This window comes from Haliaeetus albicilla, chromosome 14 (assembly GCF_947461875.1).
Source record: "Haliaeetus albicilla chromosome 14, bHalAlb1.1, whole genome shotgun sequence".
NCBI classification, from domain to species: domain Eukaryota; kingdom Metazoa; phylum Chordata; class Aves; order Accipitriformes; family Accipitridae; genus Haliaeetus; species Haliaeetus albicilla.
This window is the reverse complement of record NC_091496.1, coordinates 25,079,821-25,099,556: the sequence shown is the minus strand read 5'-3', so window position 1 is coordinate 25,099,556 and position 19,736 is coordinate 25,079,821. Positions and strand designations below refer to the sequence as shown.

Sequence of the window (19,736 nt, the reverse complement as noted above, 5' to 3'; positions counted from 1 at the left end):
CCCAAACCCCAGCCTATCAAACTCCTTCAATCCAGGAAAAATGTCCTCCAGAATTTGGAAGAGGTTTGCTTGGTCAGATCCACACCTGTAGATTACAACTGTAGTACTATAGTCCAGTTCACATCTTGGCCTGTGGGAAAGCTGTGTGGGATAGCTGAAAACCGAAGGGGCTGTAAAAATGCAAGGATCCTGATAGCCTGAATATCATCTGGTTGTCTCTTCAGGCCAAGCAACACCATTAAGTGATGTGAGAAAGGTGACAGGGCACCAGCAACCACCTCCGCGCTGCCATCGCCCTCTCCGGAGCAGTGCATTCCTGTGTGACCTAACTTGCAATATTCCCCTGAGCTTGTGGCAAAGGTATTTTTTGGTCTCATCTTTATCGTGAACTTCAATGTCAATGTATCCAGGCCAATAGTATAAGATTTTGACATCTCCTTCTCATAGATATTCTATGTAATTTGCAGAGTTTTTCATGTTACCTGGAAGAAGTCAGTGAATTTCTAGTTTGTTCAGTAATTTTTTCTTTAGGCTTTTGAGTCTTAAGTGCCTCACCAAGGACCTTTTGGGGCAGCTCCACAGCACAATATATTAACAAGATGTATTGTAAATTAACTGGATTTGGTATGATGTCATTCCTTTGAATGCAAGACTGGGCCTACTTTTTTTACTTTTTATAAAACACAAGAGCATTTATACAATTCAACAAAAAGTCCATATGTAACCAAATAAGAAAAAAATTCTGAAAATATCATCCAAACAGAAATGTTACAATTTGTTATCTTATGAATAAAGCAAATATAAAGATAGTAAAATAAATTCCCAAAACAGAGATTTTTCCTTTTATTTAGTATGCATGGATTTAAAAAAAAAAATTCATTTAAGCTTGTAAGTACTATATTTTTAAGTATAGAACTGCTGAAAGGATTTCTGGCACAATACAGTCTAGCATATCCAGCTTTCTTCTATATTTGTAATTTTATTTCTTGTAAATTCATTAACGTAATAATTTTAGTCATTTTTTCGCTATGCTTGGAAAATAAGATTGTTTTAGAATCACATTAAAAAGGGATGAGAACACAGACTTGTGAGAGAACAAAGGATACGTATTGACAGTGATAATGACAATATTTGATAACTTCTTCCTTGCTTTTTTAAGGAAAAGATATTCTACTATGATACTCTAATAAAAATATTCTAATAGCTGAATTTTGCTTTTATGTATAAAAGAGCTCCAACAGCTACCCTTTTTGGTTTTTATTTATACCACACAAAAATTGCATAAGCAATGGTGAATCAGATAGAGATTTAGCAAGCAAGCAAGGGATTAAATAAGCAAGATGGGATCCTGAAGTAAAAAAATCAATAAATAATGGATATTCAAGTATGATGCTTTGACTTGTTGCTTATCCTGTATATTTGAACAATTTAGCCAAATGATGGAAAGACCCCTGCAAGAGAGTATCTAAGTTACCATCCTCACTCTTCCACAACTGAAAAAGTGCACTGAGAATAACCTTTCTAAGCTTCGCTTTGAGAGTTACTCGTTGCTTGAGGGAAATGAAATGCTCTCTGAGGGTTGTAGTGGCTGTTTAAATACTCTGTGTAAAACTATAATGAATCTCTGTAGGAAACCAAAATGTCAACAATAAAAAATGTGAGCTGACAAACCTCCTGTTTTCTGAATTATTATGAACACTGGAAAAAATAAATTAAAAGGGTTGTACTTACAGGAACATCAACATATTTTGCAGCTGCTTTCACCTTTAGAAAATTAAAACAACACACAGTAAGTGCTTATTACTACAGATGTGCACAATTTCACAATTATGCACAGAAAGAAGAACAGAACCATTCTGAATCCAAACACTTACAGTGAATGAAACTAATGACGAGAAGAAAGTGCCTTCATCGTATCTTGACAATTTAGACAGCACACCTTCTAACACTGAAACAACCTGGAGGAAAAGCACAGAGAAAAATCTAAACGCACAATATGAAAAGTAAATATTTTGAATGAAAATGTGAGTTCTTCTTCCTCAGATTTTCATTGTTCAGCAGGGCAATGCAATCTGTAAATTTGACCACTTACTCCACCTTACAAAGTGCTGAAATCAAGGACAACATTCCTTTTGCAGCTTCACCTATCGATCGAACTGATGGAAATTGTTCAACCACTGCAGAAATAGAAACCCAACCCCAAAATTCTCCTGAGGTGGGCCTGCTACTCCACACCACTTTGCTGCCTCTAGAACGCATGGTTAAAGACAGGAGTGTGTGTACCCAGCATGTATTTTGGGTAGAAAACACAGGATGTTTTCTAGGACCAGAGTTTCTAAGATCAGAGCTTCAAGGATGATGGAGCACAATTGTTAAAGGTGGCGATCTCAATATCATGTTTTGCTTATCTTTGCTACTGAATAGAAACCCAGCTCTGATTTCAGCCAGCAGTGTAAGAGCACTGGAGTTTTCTGTCAACAGCATGTGCTGTTGAACTGCTACTACATGGCTAAGAAGGGGCAAGAAAATGTATACCCCAAATCTCTGGTATGGTGTGGTTCCTCTCCCTGATACCTTCCCCTGCGATCCTCTGAGTAGCTTGACTCTTCAGCAAGTGGCATGAAAAGGCGTTTTTGCAAAAATTTATTTCTGACCAAAAACCATCTTATTAATTGCATTAATTATAGCCTTAAACTCCCCCAAATGAGCCTTAAGGCAAACAAGTTCCATTCTCATGTCCCTCTGTGATGTTATGTTGCTCAAGTAATTTCATGGTGTATAACATAAAATATCTGTCAGCCGTTGTATTCGTGCGCATTTATTTTACACATATGAATTGCTTTTCAGTTTCATATAAAGATTGTTTTAAAAGTCATTCCTTGCTCCCAACACAGTCATTCCCACAACCACGAGTATCATTTTATGAGTGTGAGGACAGAACGAAATTCCATCTGGCATGCTGTTAATGGGCACTGTAACAGTGTCACAACAGTGTCACCTCCAGTGGAACTGAGATCATCACTTTACAATAAGCCCTGCTCTTAACAGTTCAAGGAGCAGGAGCAAGTGCAAACCTACATTTGTCATTTATCAATCTAACCTGTCATATTTACAGTGATTAATTAAGACACCAGTACATAGGTGCCGATCAAGGAATAAAACCACATCACGAGAGAGAGTGGCAGTTGTTTCTGCACCCCGTGCATGGTATAATTACAGTCCCTTTATTAGACCAAATACCAGCTTTCTGCTTTGCCATTGCATGCCTGTGAGAAGCTGCTGTTCATACTTTTAACTCATTTTATCTGACTGGCAAGGATTCTTTCTGCAGAAGGGTGTTCAATCTTATTCTGCAAAGATCTGCTATGGAAGGGGCTGATCTCACAAACAATATGGTGTCCACAGTGCCAGCAAATGGTTCCAATACAAGTGGGACACAAAAGAACAGAGGAAAACATTGCAGTGTCAGGGATGTCCATTTAAACGAAAGGCTTAGTTATGAAGCTAGAAACTTGTTTTCTGAGATCTCAGTGTACGGACATGTGAAGCTCTAAGAGCATTTCTGTGTGTAGCTTATATTCTCTGAATTGGTTACTGAGACACACTGTGCTTTGTTGCAGTGTTTTGTGCTGTTCCTGTGATTTGTTAAATGCTTTAGCTTGGTAAGTCTTGCATACAAAATGCATGGTATAGTCTTTATCAAGTCTCACTGAAGTGAAAGTACTCTTCCTTTTCCTAGATGACTTGCAGCTAAAAACAATGATTGAAACCCTTATTCCTCTGGAGCACAAAGCAAATAATACAGAGGCAAAGGCTAAAAAATAATGAAAATATATTAGATTAAAAAAATGAACACACATGGATATCATGCACATTGATGTGCATTTTTCCTGGCCAAAACCAAGAGCGAAACATCACCCTTCCTCTGTACCCTCAGAGGCTTTCTGCCTTGAAACAGAAGCAACCAGGATGTCACTGGCATTTCACATCTCAAGTGAGGAGAGACTGGTTAAGCTTCTAGTGATTAGCCAATGACACAGAATATTTGCCTCCTGTTCCGAGATTTCAACCTCTGTAATAGTATATGTGATAACTAAGAATGCAAATCCCTCTGTATTAACAGCAGCTGTCTCTAGAATTTCTCGTACATATATCCAGGAGAAATATGACTATTTTCTTCCTTCTTCTATAATCTCAGATATTAAAAAAAATAATGAAAAGGTTTAACGTTAAATAGCATGATTTGCTCTGATTAAATTCCCCTTTCTTCCTCTTCCTCTTCAATAACACTAAAACCATAAATGGACAGGTTAGTTCAGAGTGATGACAGATGGCATGTAAAACTCAAAACTGTCAAGTTGAACCACTTGTAGTTATGTCTACATCAAACCTTCACTTTAGAGAAAAAATGTGTGGTTTCTACGTATTTATCAGCAAGTGGACACATTTTGCTCAAACTTCTATGATTCTACAAAGCCTTCCCCTTCAACTCCTCTGCAAGCATGGGGGGTGTCAATCCAAAAGGAGATCCTGCTCCCCCCACCCCCTGCCAGCAAGCTGTGACAAGTGAAAATGCAGGCACGATGAAAATATGACCAGAGTCTTATTTTTTGTCACTAACTCATAAATAGTAAATGTATGGCTTATTTCTCTTACTTTGACAATCAGATATTTCTGGGTAGTTTGCAATGCATAGATAACAAAACTTCTTAGAAAATCTTTCTCTTCTGCCATTATTTGCTGTGTCCTTCAAACTGTTAGGGACTGAAAGCTTTTCTTTTACTTTAAGCACTTAAGACTTCTACTGGAGTAGAGGTGCTACAGTAACACAAGACATTTTTAAAGTTTTTTTCACTTATTCTCCAAGTCCCTATATCATGTTGAAAGATATATTTTTTAAAAATATAAACCCCTATGAAGTCAATTTCAAGAAATAACAACTTATAAAATATTTTTAAATTAAATAGTTTGTGGAACAAAATGTCATTAAAAATTTATACTGATACTCTGGATTGTTGTCCATCTCTAAATACAAAATTTAAATACTATTTAGTGATAGGAAGAAAGTTTTCATGTGAAAAATTAAATAAAAAATAAAACATGCTATTACTTAAGATAATATTGACATAATCAAGTCCTACCAGTTCTACTAGCTGCTAGCAGTTCTCATCTATAACAGAAACACAGAAGAGAAACTTATCTGATTAGCAGGTTGCACCTAATGGGTTATAAAATTTAATTTTGTAAATTCAATATTATTTGCATGACTATTATTTACAAATCATGTTGTGTCATCCCCAATCTCACTGTGTAAAGAAAAACTGTGATGTTTAAAGACATTTCAGAAGTTCAATAATTAGAGATATATTTTCTGCTTTATTATAAATTAAAAACTAAATAGCTTTACCTTTGAAACAAGAAGTGAAATAATTTCTTTAACAGTTTCTTCAATCAAGTCATCTATTTTTGAATGGTATTGTTGCTGTATTTCAAAAGATAAAGAAGCATTAGCATGTATATGAACACACACTTTTGTCATAAGTCATAAATGGTACAAAGCTGATAACCCTGCCAGATCAGATTTACTTAAAATTATCATTTTGAACATCAGAAGAACAAACCCTTGAAAACGATCCACCCAATCAACACTTTCTTACATTCTGTGTTGAAAATTTTCCCATGTACACTGTTGAGTTAAGCAGCTAATGGGGTTATTATTTAGATGAATTGAGTTCTTATTCTTATTCAGGCGAAGGAATGTGAAGGATACTTTTTGTCTTCTCCTATATAATTAAGGTGGCCATGTATTTTTTTTCTAAAGGGTTGGTTTAGCTGGAGAAGCAAAAAGACTAGAATAAGATTTAATTAATAGAGCATTTCATGTCTGACAACTCTCATTCATAAGTTATTTTAAATGTCCTCTAGAAATAAAATGAGCTCCAATTGTTCATCCTAAAAGAGCCTTTCTGTTAGCACAGTGAGCTGCAGTTTATACAAATCTTACAATATGCTCAAGCAAGGGCAAAATTAAAATTTCATCAACAAAGCAGAATAGATGGTAATAAATTAATAGGCCATAAAAGACATAATAAGCCAGACTTCATTCTCCATAGCCTTTTTCTTTTGCTTTTTTATAAAGAAGGTGCCTTTAAGTAAATACTTTTAAAATAAATCTGAAAGACTTTTTAGATAATACCACAGAGCTCCCTCCCGAAATTAACAGGAGCTAGGGATCCCATTCTGTCAAGGAGGCACATCAATTTAAACAGTAATTCTTCCTTTAGAAACATTTATCTGACAGCAAAGATTGTCCCCAATAGCCACTTCACAGAAAATGTGACTTGTAAAGACTAACCCTATCTTCATAGTTCAAGGCTACTTGGAACAGCTAACAGCATAATGCTCGGAGTAAAAGTACTGAGGTCAGTATAAACATTAGCCTAACTTAGCAGCTGCCAGCTGAATAGTTTTCAGAGTTGTATGGTTTTAAAGGATATTTTTCATCTGTCTCAGAGTTGCCATACAAACCAAAACATTAAATCTGATCTGCTTAATGTATTTAGGAATGATTTTCTAAACAGTGCATCTGCCAAACTTGCATTTAAATTAAGAGAGAATAAAACTCCTAATGCATTTGCCCACACATACGTATCTGTTCCAGGTACCAACACCATGCATATTAATTTTTGGTTTTAATTTCTTTTATAGTTTAAAACCACTTGGAAAATGTGAATATATGTCTCAGACAAACATCAGCAGACATCTCAGAAGAGTGAAAGAATGTATTAGAAATATGTCAAAGAATTTTCCATAGCTCCAGATGTATTTTATTCTAATCATATTAATGTCTTGACCAAAGTAATATTCTCTTGATCTGCTGAGGACTTAAATCACCCCAAACTGTCTGACGTCTGTTGCTTACACAGTCTTTAGAAGGTAATGGTGTTTTACTGTCTGCAAACAATAAATGATTATTCTCCCACAGATGCATGTCAAAACTATACATATTTCTATGATCTGTGAAAAATCACAGTTGTCCCTCCCATAAAGTGTCTGCAACTTTATCTCTACAGCACACTACATTAATGGATCTATGTATATTTTAAGATCAGTTCGTACATTTTTCTTTTTTTCTTTTCTCCTCCCCCCCCCCCCCAAGGCAAATATAATTTTGTAGGAATGGAATATAATCAGTAACTTCACTGGGTGACCAAGAAAAACAAGGACTAAACCAAATTATTCAAAAATCACAAGCAGCTTTCAAAATCATGACATGTATTTAGAAATAATTTTTGAATTTTTTTTTAACCTGAATTTCCCTGTTTTCAAGATTCATTCTGCAAACTATGACATCATAAATTTTTCAACCCACTCCTCCCCAATGCCATCTTCCACTAAAACAGCCATCCCCGACAAAACAAAACTTCAGATCCTTGTGGAAGATTATTTGACTCCAGGAGATAGCCTTCAAGAAGATGGTAAATGTTGTAGAATTCATGATAAAACTGTATGAGCTGACAAGGCTGTATGCACGATCCTGAAATCAGCACCTGTAGGACTGCAGCTTTTCTATTTCTGCCAAGCTTGCTCAGTGAGAGCAGAGACATCCTCACCCTTTTCCCAAACACATTTATGGATAGCTGTGCCTTTACATTCCTCTGCTGGCTGATGTGATCACAATCCACATGGAGTCTGAACCTAGACAAGTCAGCTCCCACAGCTAAATTATTTGAATACACATTGTAGAGTCTTTCAGCATCATCCCAAAGCCCCCGAAGGGCACTCTGCCTTTCCAGCTGCCCTAGAGTAACTCCCAGTAAAATATGAAATACAGCTGCAGCTGTAGGAGGTACATGGAAGAAAACTATGCTTAGTGGCAAAGCGTGTCATGGGATGTAACCGAACAGGACTGCCTTTTGAGGACAATATGGCTGGTCTTCCAAATGTGGCTCTCTGCTCCTAGTAGCATTTGGAAGGAGACAAAGTATTTTAGAGCCTTTTGACAGCTGTGTTTTTGGAGAATAGAGGAGTTTGTTCCGAAATTCTGTGGTGACCAGCTAACAACTGTAACTTGCTCATTTCTACAATATATTCAATTTTCTTTTCCATTCTACCTCACTATGTCCCAATATTGGAGTTGGCTTTTTTAATTACCTTTTTTTTTTTTTTAAGATTTTCAAGCTAGCTTTCCTTTGTTTGTTTTAAGGTTGGATGGCTGTGAAAATAAATTGCACATGATCATCTGAACAGAAACAGCTACTGCCAACATATAACATTACAATATTACCTACATATTAAATTGTCTCTGCATTTTTACTATCAAATCGGCTATAATCCTCTACTACTTATGCAGTCAAATGAGTCTCCTCCTTGAATTCTATGAATCAAAATAGCTTCAGAAACAAAGTTTATCAAATTAAAGCCCACTTTCCCCTAAATTCTTCTACATATATACACAGCACTGGCTGTGGCACATTCCACTGAAATGGCACATCAGTCATTATTCCCCAAACTGAAAAGTATGTCTCTCTTCTTTTATAAGCATGTTAGGGTACTGGGAATGCAGGCTGGAATTCTGAAACAACTAAAATAGCTTCTATACATATTCTGCCATGAAACACTCAACAGTATAGATCAATGGCATTTACTCTGTTCATACTACCCAATTACACAAAACAACAAATAAGCTGTGATGCAGATCTAAGGTCCTGCTTGGATCTAACGATCTGTCAACCTAAGTGGCCCCAGAAGAATTTGTTATTTTAATTTGTTTTGTGCCTCCAGCAATATTTCCTGTGTGATTCTTACCTATCATACTCAAAAAGGTGAGTGTTGCCAGACTATGGCAGCATCTAGATGATTAAGTTATAACTTAATAGGCTTTAAACTATTTATCACAAATAACAAAGGCCAAAAAATCTCTGGATTGAATGTTGTGTGACAGCAAAGGTTTCCCTTACTGCTGGTATTCATTTCACTTGGCATCCATGGACTGCAAAGGAGTAGCACCTGTTGGCTTCTGGTTCAGGAAAGAAGGAAGTGGGACACTGCTCACCATAGAACTACCCAAGATTTCATTCACGGAAACTAAGAAGTCGTGCTGGCAGCTGTCTGAGAAATAGCAGCAACTGGTACGTTACTTGGCTGTCTTGCTGTAACCTTCCCCTGTACTCCATGAATTGCCACTCTGGTTGTTAATGAAGCAGGCTGCAGGCACCAGCAGTTAGTCCGAGATAAGGCGATTCTCCCCTGGACCTGCTTCTCAAACCCTCCTAAGGCAACGGCCAGCCAATGCAGAAGGCATCCAGCCAGCTGAGCTCTCTTTAAACACAATGTACTTCATGCCTGTAACCAAATCATGCTGTGCTTCTCTTAAGCTTTAGGACAGTATCCAGAAGGCAAGGAGGGGAGGGAGCCCTCCTGAATAGCAGACTTAGTGACTATGAGAGTGGACTTAACTGGAAGACCTTTGGGAGAATGGTGAGCAGTGCATGAAGTAATGTAGGAAAACCCGGGGATTCAATCAAATTTAAACTCTAAACTCAAGGTGCTATGATTGCTAACCATGACCAGAATGCCCTAATTACATGATAAGTAAGAATTCCCTCCTATCTGACAACTCAGGATAAAAACTTCCACATCTGGCTCTACTTGAACAAGATATACAACTGCTTATAGCTCCATGTAGGGAATGAAAAGAGCATGCTGTATTCAAGGAGATGTTTGAGTCTAACCGTGTAATTAAGTAACACCTTCCATCACTTGCAGAGTAAGTTCTAGAAACTGTCAGGTAGATATTCAGTGTTGAGTTTTAGATGAATGAGCAGCCCTTTTAAAAAAATATAACTCAGGCCTTATGGAATGCTTTTCTTGACTGGCATAAAGGATCATGTTTGAGGCTAAAATGAAGATGAAAGCACAAGGGAAAGAAAGGTAATACAGAAAAGGTTTCAAGACCAAGTGGCTAAGTAGGAGTAATTTGAAATGCCAGAGCTCCTATAGAGGAGTCAGAGATGCAACTGTTTATGTTATGAGATGCTCTCCTGCCTGCTTTGACAGATGGGCAGATTCCAGAAGCATCTCACCTAACGAATCCTGAAGCATTTCAAACTATGATATCAGCTACAAGCAACTGAAAGGCCAATTTTTTATTAATCTTCAAAAAGAGCCTTGGGAATGGAAGAAACTGATAGACAATAGTTCAAAGTTTATGAGAAAGAAGGAAGTTTCTACATTATCTGATAATTTCTGATATGTGAAAAATTTGAGGTTCCTTTGGTTTATTAGATGAATTGGGATGAAGATCAACTTGGGGGCTTTGAAAGAAGTATGTATTTCATCACAGGTATGCTATACCGTCAAACTCTTGCACTGAAAAGAAGCACTCGAAGCACTTGGGGTCATTGTCAGACCTAGTAGGGAACAAGGGCTGTATTTCTGTTTTGGTGTTGCGAAGAGTGTATGATGGAGCTTAAAAATTTAGAGAATGGGAAGATTTCAGAAGAGAATCTAGTGAGGATCTGTAGTCCAAAAGGTAACTGTGAATGCTCAGCTTTGGCTTTGAGGGCGACTGGCTGACAATGCAGGACAGTAAGTAAAAGATGAAATGGCAGCATCAGCTTAAGGCAAAGAGTTGCTAGTTGTGGTTTACTTCTGATGAGCTTGAAACAAGTTGTTTGTTGCTCTTTTGCCTCACTGAGAGGTGAAAGAGTCCATAACTTTGTGACCTGGTAAGACAGGACCCTGGGTCTGAAAAGCAGAAGAGTGAAGAATCATCCAGAACCACCTTAAGAGGATGAACAAGAAAAGAATTGAGAAGCTGATGATCAGTCTGTAGCAAGGTTAGGCTGTAAAGGAATTCTGAGGGCTAGGCTAACAAATTAACAAGAAAAGCAGTATTACCATTTAAAATAAAAAGTGGCTGTTAATAACCAAAGAAAAAATATAGGTTAAAAACCAATGAAAAGACACTTACCCATTGACTAGCAAACTGGTTCACGTCATGGAAAACCAAAAGGAAAAATAAAGATGACAGGGTAGAACAGGAAAATGATGAATGTCTCATTGAATTGGGGGGAAAAAAAAAAAAAAGACAATTACATTGAATATGCTAACTTAAAAAGATGAATCAATAAAATGAAGAGAACAGTACAGAAATGGAAAAATCAACAGAAACAATACGACCAAATAATGTAAATGTGAAACTGCCCAAAGCAGGCATACATTTTTGTTGCCAAATTCTGACAAATGTTTTTACCCTCTCTCCAAAACAAAATCAAACAAAATTACACTGCTAATGCATTAGCACAGCAAGAAGTTTTAATTTTATGCTGGTGATCTCAGCAGTTGACGTTGTATGTGCTTTTTCACTTCACAGATTAGTCCTGTTGAGAGTGACAACACGGGAAGGACAGTAGTCAGTGAAGTCTAAATATCCTTCAAAAGCACATCAGTGCTCCATTGTGGAGTATCTACAGTCCTGGCAGTAGGCTACTGACAAAATGGTCCCTGTCCTTGGAGACCAAATAAAAAAATCCCATTAAATTACCTGATTATTTCTTTCCTCTATTTTCAGCATGTATACAGGCATGAATGCTGAGCATACGAGCCATTTAAAAACAAACCTTACTTGTTTAAAACCTGGTTGCAAAGGACAATGTTTTGGCTCTATTTTACTATTACAAAGGAGTCCTGAAGTGGGCTGTTTCTCTGCTGCAACCCAAGATAAATTCCTGGAGGGGCTGTGAGTCAAGAAATCCTCTGAATGTTCAACAGACTCACAGGTCAAAGCAAATAAATTACAGAAGCACTCTGTGTCTTCTTTGGTTGAAGATGAGGGGTTGTGTCTTGCATGATGCTTCTAGGGAGCAGTCTATGCACGCTCCTGTACAAACAGAGCTACGTGACACATTTCAGCTAGTTTGAAATTAAACTACTTAAGGACTGTCTGCCGTGTGAGATGTTTCAGATGAACCGAACATAGGAATTAAACATACAAAATTCCACTTACCTCTTGCCCCCCATCCAGTATGCAGAGTTTAGCTGTCTGTTTTTTGGCATCAACTAAGACATTAAACATTGTACACAGAGAAGAAGGGATACGCAAGTCCGTTGATTTGTTTGTCTTTTGTAGCTTGAGTTCAAATGCAATTCTTGTTCTGTTTATTAAAACACAATTCATAATATGAGTCTCTCTGATACTTCTGAACAACCAGTGTACAAATGTATAAACCCTACTAAACATGCTGGCTTAACAATGTACATGCACGTGAGAACATCTCAGAAATAAAAATCTGTGAGTGCAGAAAATCCACCCATTCAATAAACAATTGCATTGATGGTAATCTCAAGGTTCTGCACTGCTTCAGCTAATTCAGTTGAATAATAAAAGTATTATCTTCTTGCCCACTAGATAACAATATGCTTCCCTGTATGATGACTAGGAACAATTTAAAGCAATGAAAATACCCTACATTTTCAGCTCTTCTATGTTAAAATGTGGTTTATCATACCAAATGCTTGCTTCTAAAAAATATAATTAAAAAATCCTCTTCTGGCTTTAATAGAAAAGAGAATTTTATTGAAAAAAAGGAGTTTATTATTAAGCAAATATTAATATTTATATTGAAAAGTGAGATGTATCAGGAAATAGATAATACAAACCCCCTATTTTCTTCTCGCGCCAGTGTAAATAAGGAGTAATGTCACTGAAATAAATTATAATTGTACAGAATACATAAATATAAAAGTAATGTTTTATTTCCACACTTATTTTTAAATGTGGGTACCAGAAACTGACACAATAGTTTAAGAAGATGGAAACAGAAGCATCCTATTTCTATTTTAGAAAGTCTTATAGATCATATTTGTATCACAATAAGAGTTATAATAGAATAGTTTCATCATTCTTTTCTGAGTTGCTACCATCTAATACAGTTCATCCGATGGATATATAATTTACTTTCTTTATTACTTGACATATGGTATCTTTGACCACACTAAAACATACTTAGTGTGTTAACACTAGTATGATATGTAATAACTCTAAAATATTAATACATTTTATGTATTGACACTAGGATCATTCTGTAATGCTAATTAAACCTTCATTTATTGCCATCAGAATGTTCTTATTCTCTACAAAAGGAAACAGCAAAGATGTCAGGATTGGTATCACAGACCAAAAACCAATCCATAAGGAATTATTTTTGTAATGCCTCTGTGTTAATAATTCTGTTCTTAGCTTCTGGTTGTGATCCTGGCATTGAGCCATTTTTAACCTATTTTGTGTGTGTCATTAAAATTCACATAGTCAAATCTGTATGCTGCGAAGTTTTAGATACTGACAACATGTGGCATTAGATTTATTGCCCAGGAGAAATCCAAGTATTCATATTTACACAATTGGCTTTCCCACATTAATCTGTAATAATCTTTAAAAAAGATGTAAGATCAATTTGAAAAGATTCATTCTTCAATAAATTATTTTAACTTGTCCTAATTATATACATGTTTGTATTTTAGTCCTGTTGATAAGAGTCCCAGTGTAAAGATTTTTTTTCATTTTTTTTCCAGGCTCGAAATCAATATACTCAATATATTACTGCATCTCAATGCTACTCCTTTTATGGTTTTTAAGACTAAGATTACACTGATAGTCTTCCAGTTCTTCCTTTGAGATTTCACCATTTTTCTAAGATTTGTTAGATATTTGTAGCTGACTGAGCTTCTACGCCAAATTCTTTAGAACAGATAGATGTAAGCTTACATGACTTCAATTTTAGTAGATATTGTCTCATATCTTCCTTTGCTACAGAGCTTAAACTCTTACTGCATTCACTGTATCACTCCCCTTCCAAAATCAAATAGAAATGTTTGTGAAATGCTTCTGCCCTTTTAACCATGATTTCCTCACTGTAGCTCTAGCAACAGGCTCACATACTAAGCCTGAGGTTCTCCTTGTTCCTACTACATTTAACAGAAAATAATAAAATACTAGGTTATCAGATTTAACCTTAGTGGATGTTACAGGTTATCTGTTTCTTTAGCCTTCCTTATCAATGTTATATATTTTCTGATTGAAACTACTGAATTGTCTATAAACTTTATTTTTTCCCCAGTCTTCTATTTATTTTTTTTAAAATCAGTATTTTCATGTGTCTGGACTAAGCTTTCTCTGTATGTGGGATCATGGCTTCAGAAGCACCTAATAGGAGATCCCTGTAAATTTTCTAGACATACAGATATTTCTTCTAAACTCAGTGGTATGTACTGAAAGCTACGGCAGAGATCTTTTTAGATAACCTATGCTTAATTTAGAAGAATATACCCATAAGATACAGCTCAAGAAAAAACATCACTATGTCTTCTATAATTTCCAGAAGCTTAGCAATATAAAACTTAGCTTCAGCTGGATAACTTACAGATAGCCTTCTTTTGTTTATTGTATAAATGCAGAAATGCTGTATACTCTTTATTTTGTAATATATTTCTTAGAGACAGTACTCTAAAATAATGACAAATTAAGTAGTATTATTAACTGAACATAAAGAATAATACAGTAATGAGAAGGGAAATGTACAAAAAGAAAAAGGATTTCTTCTAGCAGAATTCTGAGATTTGTTAATATTTACCACATACATGGAATAGAAAAGAGATTTGGTTTATTTAGTTCCAAGGGTCTATTCACAACATATGCAGAAATTGTCCTTGGTATTTCCTAGATGTTGCCAAATTGCTGATTGCCAGATGCTGGGAAATACACACAAGTCATGATCTCTTTACAGTTGCCCTGATTCCTGTGACAGGATTCTGGTACAGATGTACCTCTGCGAGCCAGTATGGCTGTTCCTATGTTAATTTTCAAATCTTTCCCAATTTTTAATTGATCATTTCAACTGTACCTTTTAACGCAGGCTTCTATCATGTCAGTGGCCATGAGTTTAAGTCTTTGCTCTAAATGGTGGGCAAATTCTGGTTCTGGCCAGTGAAGATCAAAAACAAACATCTGCAGAGCATCCAGTTTCCAGAAAAGGTCTTCTGATGTAGCTGAGCCATTGCTATAAGAAACAAAACAAAACAAAGTCCCCAAGAAACAGAAGATAAATGTATTGGTGTCTATCCCAGTTGCCATAGAATTATCTAGAGTAATAAGATGTCCTTATCACACCATCTTCCTGCTTCACTTCACGGTATATCATAGCACAGTTGCTCTTATTCCAAGAATGTGAAAATGGTCATGGAAAATTTAAAATAATTCCCATTAGGGTGAAAAAAGTAAAGTTTTCTCATCTGTTAGCTGAGAAATATGACAGGCTAGGGAGGTAGATGGGATGTTGGGGAACATGGAAAATGAAGTAGCTCAAATTTCAGATCAAGACAGGAAAAATAAAGGATACAGGTATTATTAATTAGTAAGGACCTTTTCAAAACAGTGACAACTTTGCACGTATGTTTTCTTGCCTTCATAACTCTGGTAGATAAGCCTACCAAAGAAATGAGGATGCTAGTAGTAATAGTGTAAAAGAGATACTCAGACAAATAGTCCTTTGATAAATGCTCATTAATTCTAACTGAGGGAATAACGTCAGATCCTGGTGGAAAAAAGAGAACAGAAACTATTTAAAGAAATTGTGCAAAAACAAAACAGGGGACTAATATGGCTCTACGTCATCTCAGATTGTCCACGTAGTTTTAAAGTTCTTCTTCCACCCTGAACGAACTGCTAAATTTAAAGACATTTGCTTGTGATAAGATACAACAATTTAAGGATAATTTTAGCAGTAGCTACAGTTACACTTCCACTGTCATCATGGATTAATTACATTTTCGTGTTGTATTGCAATGCCTGGGTTATTGTTTAAGGACAGTTATACTATGCAGCATGGCATACCAGGATGTTAGTGACACAAGCAACCAAACCTCAGCCTGACAGTCCCAATTCAGATGCAAATAGTTCAGTATGTCACTACTGCCATTTTCTTTCTTCTGCCTCGTGACAAAAGAACATAATTATCAAAGTGTTAAGTGACCCCAGCTCTCATGGAAGGAGTCAGTGAGTGCTGAGTGTGCTCAGGACAGAGCAGGGTCAGATTAAAAAACAAACGAAGAAAATAGAAAGGACGTCTAATAGCTGACCACCTAGAGCACCGCTCAGACAGCAGCACCACCACCGGTTCGCTCCAGGTTAGCCAAGACATTGGGCGGTGAAGTGAAGCGAAGCGAAGTACAGCTCACGTTCAGGGCTCTGAAGAGGCAGCACAGATGCAGCAGGAGCACTGCTGTGGTCTCACAGCACCCCATCACCTTCCAGACCCACCCAAGTCCCCCCTTGCCCCACTGCTTAAGGGTACCACGACTTCAGAGCCATCGCTGTCTTCTGCAAGACACGACAGCCGTGTCGGTGCGGAAAGGGGCTGCTGGGCCAGGCGAAGGGGACAGCCAGCAAGGGCTGGGCAGTGGGTGACACTGGGAGCTGGGGCGCCCGCCTAGGGAAAAGGCTGGCTCTGAGTGACCGACCCCGACTTCGGCTTTGGTTTTAAATCGTGCAAGTTTTGGTATCTTCACTATGCATAGCAGGATATTCCACAGCTGTAGACAGGCTTTTTTGATATCATGCATATCTTCCCCACTTTTTTTAAACAGTAACTATTAATTTCACCTTGTACGTGCTCCTGAAAGAAAACAGCAGAAACAGGGAAAAGGCCCACGGGACTGCTAAGGTTACAACTTGCATAGGGACGTTACCTGTTAAGGTTGGACCTGAATAGGGAGCACTTTTAGACACCACTAAGTTTAATTAAGAAATAGAAATAACAAACCACCAAAATTTCTCAGAAAGTTTATAATCCTGTTAGACTGTTTAAGTTATATGATAGGCAAATATTGAAGATTTCATTACACCTGCTGTGTACACTGGCAGTGAGTCAAGTTGTAAATGCTACATTATACACATTATTTGATTCGAAAGTGACTAAGTCAATTTTTGAGATGACTTGGATGAAAGAACAAGACAAATTATATAGGGACAGAAACAGGGACAATCTCAGTATATAATTACAGTTGCTAAAACCACTTATTTTCTAGAAAACAAACCATACTTTCTCAAGAAAGAGAACTACCATTTTTCATCATCAGATCATACAATGTAACCATTTTTTATTCTTCCATAGCTTTTTCTTTTTTGCCTAATGGAATTCCAAATGAAATTTTTCAGGACTCGGGAGGACTAATGTGCTCTCAATAACATCAATGTATTCTTATGCACGTTCACTCCCTGGTAGCCACTTAATTTGGTTTCATTAGACTACCAAATAAAATTTCACAATTGTAATAAATGTAATAATAGACACAGGTTCATGAAACACTAATTCATTCTGTGAGAAACGCTAATTCATTCATTCTCTTTTCATATAATTTTGAGCTCCCATTCTTCATTTTTTTATTCATCGTTGTCCAATGACATCTGAATTTGACTAATGTATTATACTAATAAGATGGGGAAGGAAAATAAAGGGCTACAACAGAAACTATTTGTTACTAGTTCCACATCCAGACACAAACACCTAATTTGTTTGTTAAATGCTGCAGAAAACTGTGATTTCAATCACCTTGTTACTGCTATTTGTACCAGATACTTGTTTTATTTGCATTTTAGGATTTTTCCTGGCCCTTATTCAGTAAAAGCATTAGAACTAGTATTAACTGTCAGCACATACCTCAATATCCTGAAGTGGTTGTACGGTCTATAGATTTGCTTTCCCTACTAGGAGCTGGTTATGTCACTTAAGGGTTTAATACTCCATAAAGTGTAACATGAAGAAGAGCCAAACTCAGTTTTTACCTCCTCCTGGCAGCAGGACGAAGTCCTGCATTTGAATCAAATCACCAAAGCATTTGAATCTAATCACCAAAGCATTTGAATCTACATCCATAATTCCAGAACCATTTTTTTTTTTCTGAAGGAACAGGAGACATTGTTGGCTATTGAAAGGTTTTTATCTGAACATCTATGGTAAAGCTACTTCAATCTAATTAATGGAATAATATTACTGTACCAGGAAACTGAACTGGTACTCTTTCTTTAAAAACTATATTCAATACAGCTATCTATATTTTTAAAATTAAGCACAAACTCCACTGTTTTGCTGGTCAAAACTTAAGCTTTCAGCACTAGTTCTTTGTGCAAAAGGTACTATCTAGTTGTCCATTCTTTTTAATCAGGTCATAGCAGTAAGAGAAGGTTTCCAATGATTAAAAGAGGCAAATATTATGCCCATCCTATTTTTTTTTTTAATGGCAATTTAACTGCATATTTGGTCACACTTTGACTGGGAGAGTGGACCAGGTATCTCCAGAGGGCCATTTTAACCTAAATTATTTTATGGCTTTATGCCTTGCATCATACTGAACACAGCAAAGAAAGGTCCAAGACACAATGTTTCTCCAAGACCCTGCAGAATATTAAACTTGGGAGCGGCACACAGCCTCCTAAGTAATTCACTTATCCACTGACAGCTAAGAGAGGCAGCTTCCCACTAGGCTTGCCAGCTACCTAAGCAGTAGCAATTAGTCAGACAGTCCACTAATAAAGCACACTGGCTGCAAATCAGCACACACACGACTCCAGAGTAGATGTAGAATATATCATTTCTTGCCTAGATGTGAAACTCCATAGGGTAGCTTGGGATATGAAAATAAGGAGAAATATTAAATATCTAAGGACATGCTCAATCAACCACAAGATTCAAAAGCAGCTGGCTTCCATTTTTGTAGAATTTACCAAGGGCAATGATGGTGATTTTATAAATTACTGCAATTACTTTTTTTTTTTAAGGTTATTACTGAGTTACTACCCATTAGTGTTTAGGACTATTTACAAAACAGGGTACCAGCTCTGTCCTTTGTGAGCCCTCAGCTTGTGAGCTCCAGCTCTACTTCCTTTATGCTGCCTCAAGATGTATATTCATGGCACAGAAAGTCAACTGAGAGTTTCTTCAACAGAAAAGGATTTTCAATAATTACAGAGTGAATGGCACTTAGCCCCATCTCTGTATTTTCCACCAGCAGATGAGTGGGAAGGATGGAGCAGAACTTTGGCAGGTAATAGCTTGTGTATGGTCCCTCACAGATATTAGGGACAGAGTTACCTCATGGTTCCTCTTACTTAGTTCATGAGTGAGGCAACCTGAGGATCAAGCAACCAAAACATGTTTCTTGAGTCTTCTTTCTTCCTGTGTGTTAGTATTTCTGGAAGAAAAGAAATTTGGCCCACAATATACATTCATCTTCCAGAATGCTCAATAGGAACTATCTATATTCAGAATTCCTTATTCCACAGAAAGTAGATCAGCTAAATGTCACTATTCCATCAGTCCTATGGCTATACTTTCAAATACCCATCCTTAAAACTGCAGACCATGGCCTCCTACCACTTTACTGGAGGCAAGCACTACTACAGGAACGTACGCGGCACTACAGATGCAACTCCCCCAAACAGTGCTGAAACACGTCTCCTGACTTATTCAGCATGCACAAACACACAGAGAAGTCCAGCAGGAGAGCTCGGACACATCCAGATCAGATCCCTTCATATCACAACCAGAGCACTGCAACTGCTCCAGCTGGTCCCTCTCGTCACTCATTATAGCTGAGCCATAGCAGGAAGAATATAGCTGACACATTTCCTTTGATGTTGCCTGTTCTGGTTGGAAGATGAGACAGGACTATTCTCCTGC

The 19,736-nt window shown here is 37.0% G+C and overlaps 1 protein-coding gene across 8 annotated transcripts in view; it reads right to left on the bottom strand.

Annotated features, from left to right (window-relative positions):
• Positions 1–19,736, bottom strand: part of CADPS2 (calcium dependent secretion activator 2) — a 323,617-nt gene that overhangs the window by 30,889 nt on the left and 272,992 nt on the right. For 4 of the 8 annotated variants that reach the window (XM_069802016.1, XM_069802018.1, XM_069802020.1 and 1 more), the window contains 6 exons: positions 14,904–15,059; positions 12,011–12,158; positions 10,976–10,990; positions 5,408–5,482; positions 1,875–1,958; positions 1,732–1,764 (listed from right to left, as the gene is read on the bottom strand). In XM_069802016.1, coding sequence (XP_069658117.1) covers positions 1,732–1,764; positions 1,875–1,958; positions 5,408–5,482; positions 10,976–10,990; positions 12,011–12,158; positions 14,904–15,059 — 511 coding nt within the window. The remainder of the gene's footprint in view (positions 1–1,731; positions 1,765–1,874; positions 1,959–5,407; positions 5,483–10,975; positions 10,991–12,010; positions 12,159–14,903; positions 15,060–19,736) is intronic. The other 4 variants (XM_069802017.1, XM_069802019.1, XM_069802021.1 and 1 more) reach the window with 1 other exon arrangement.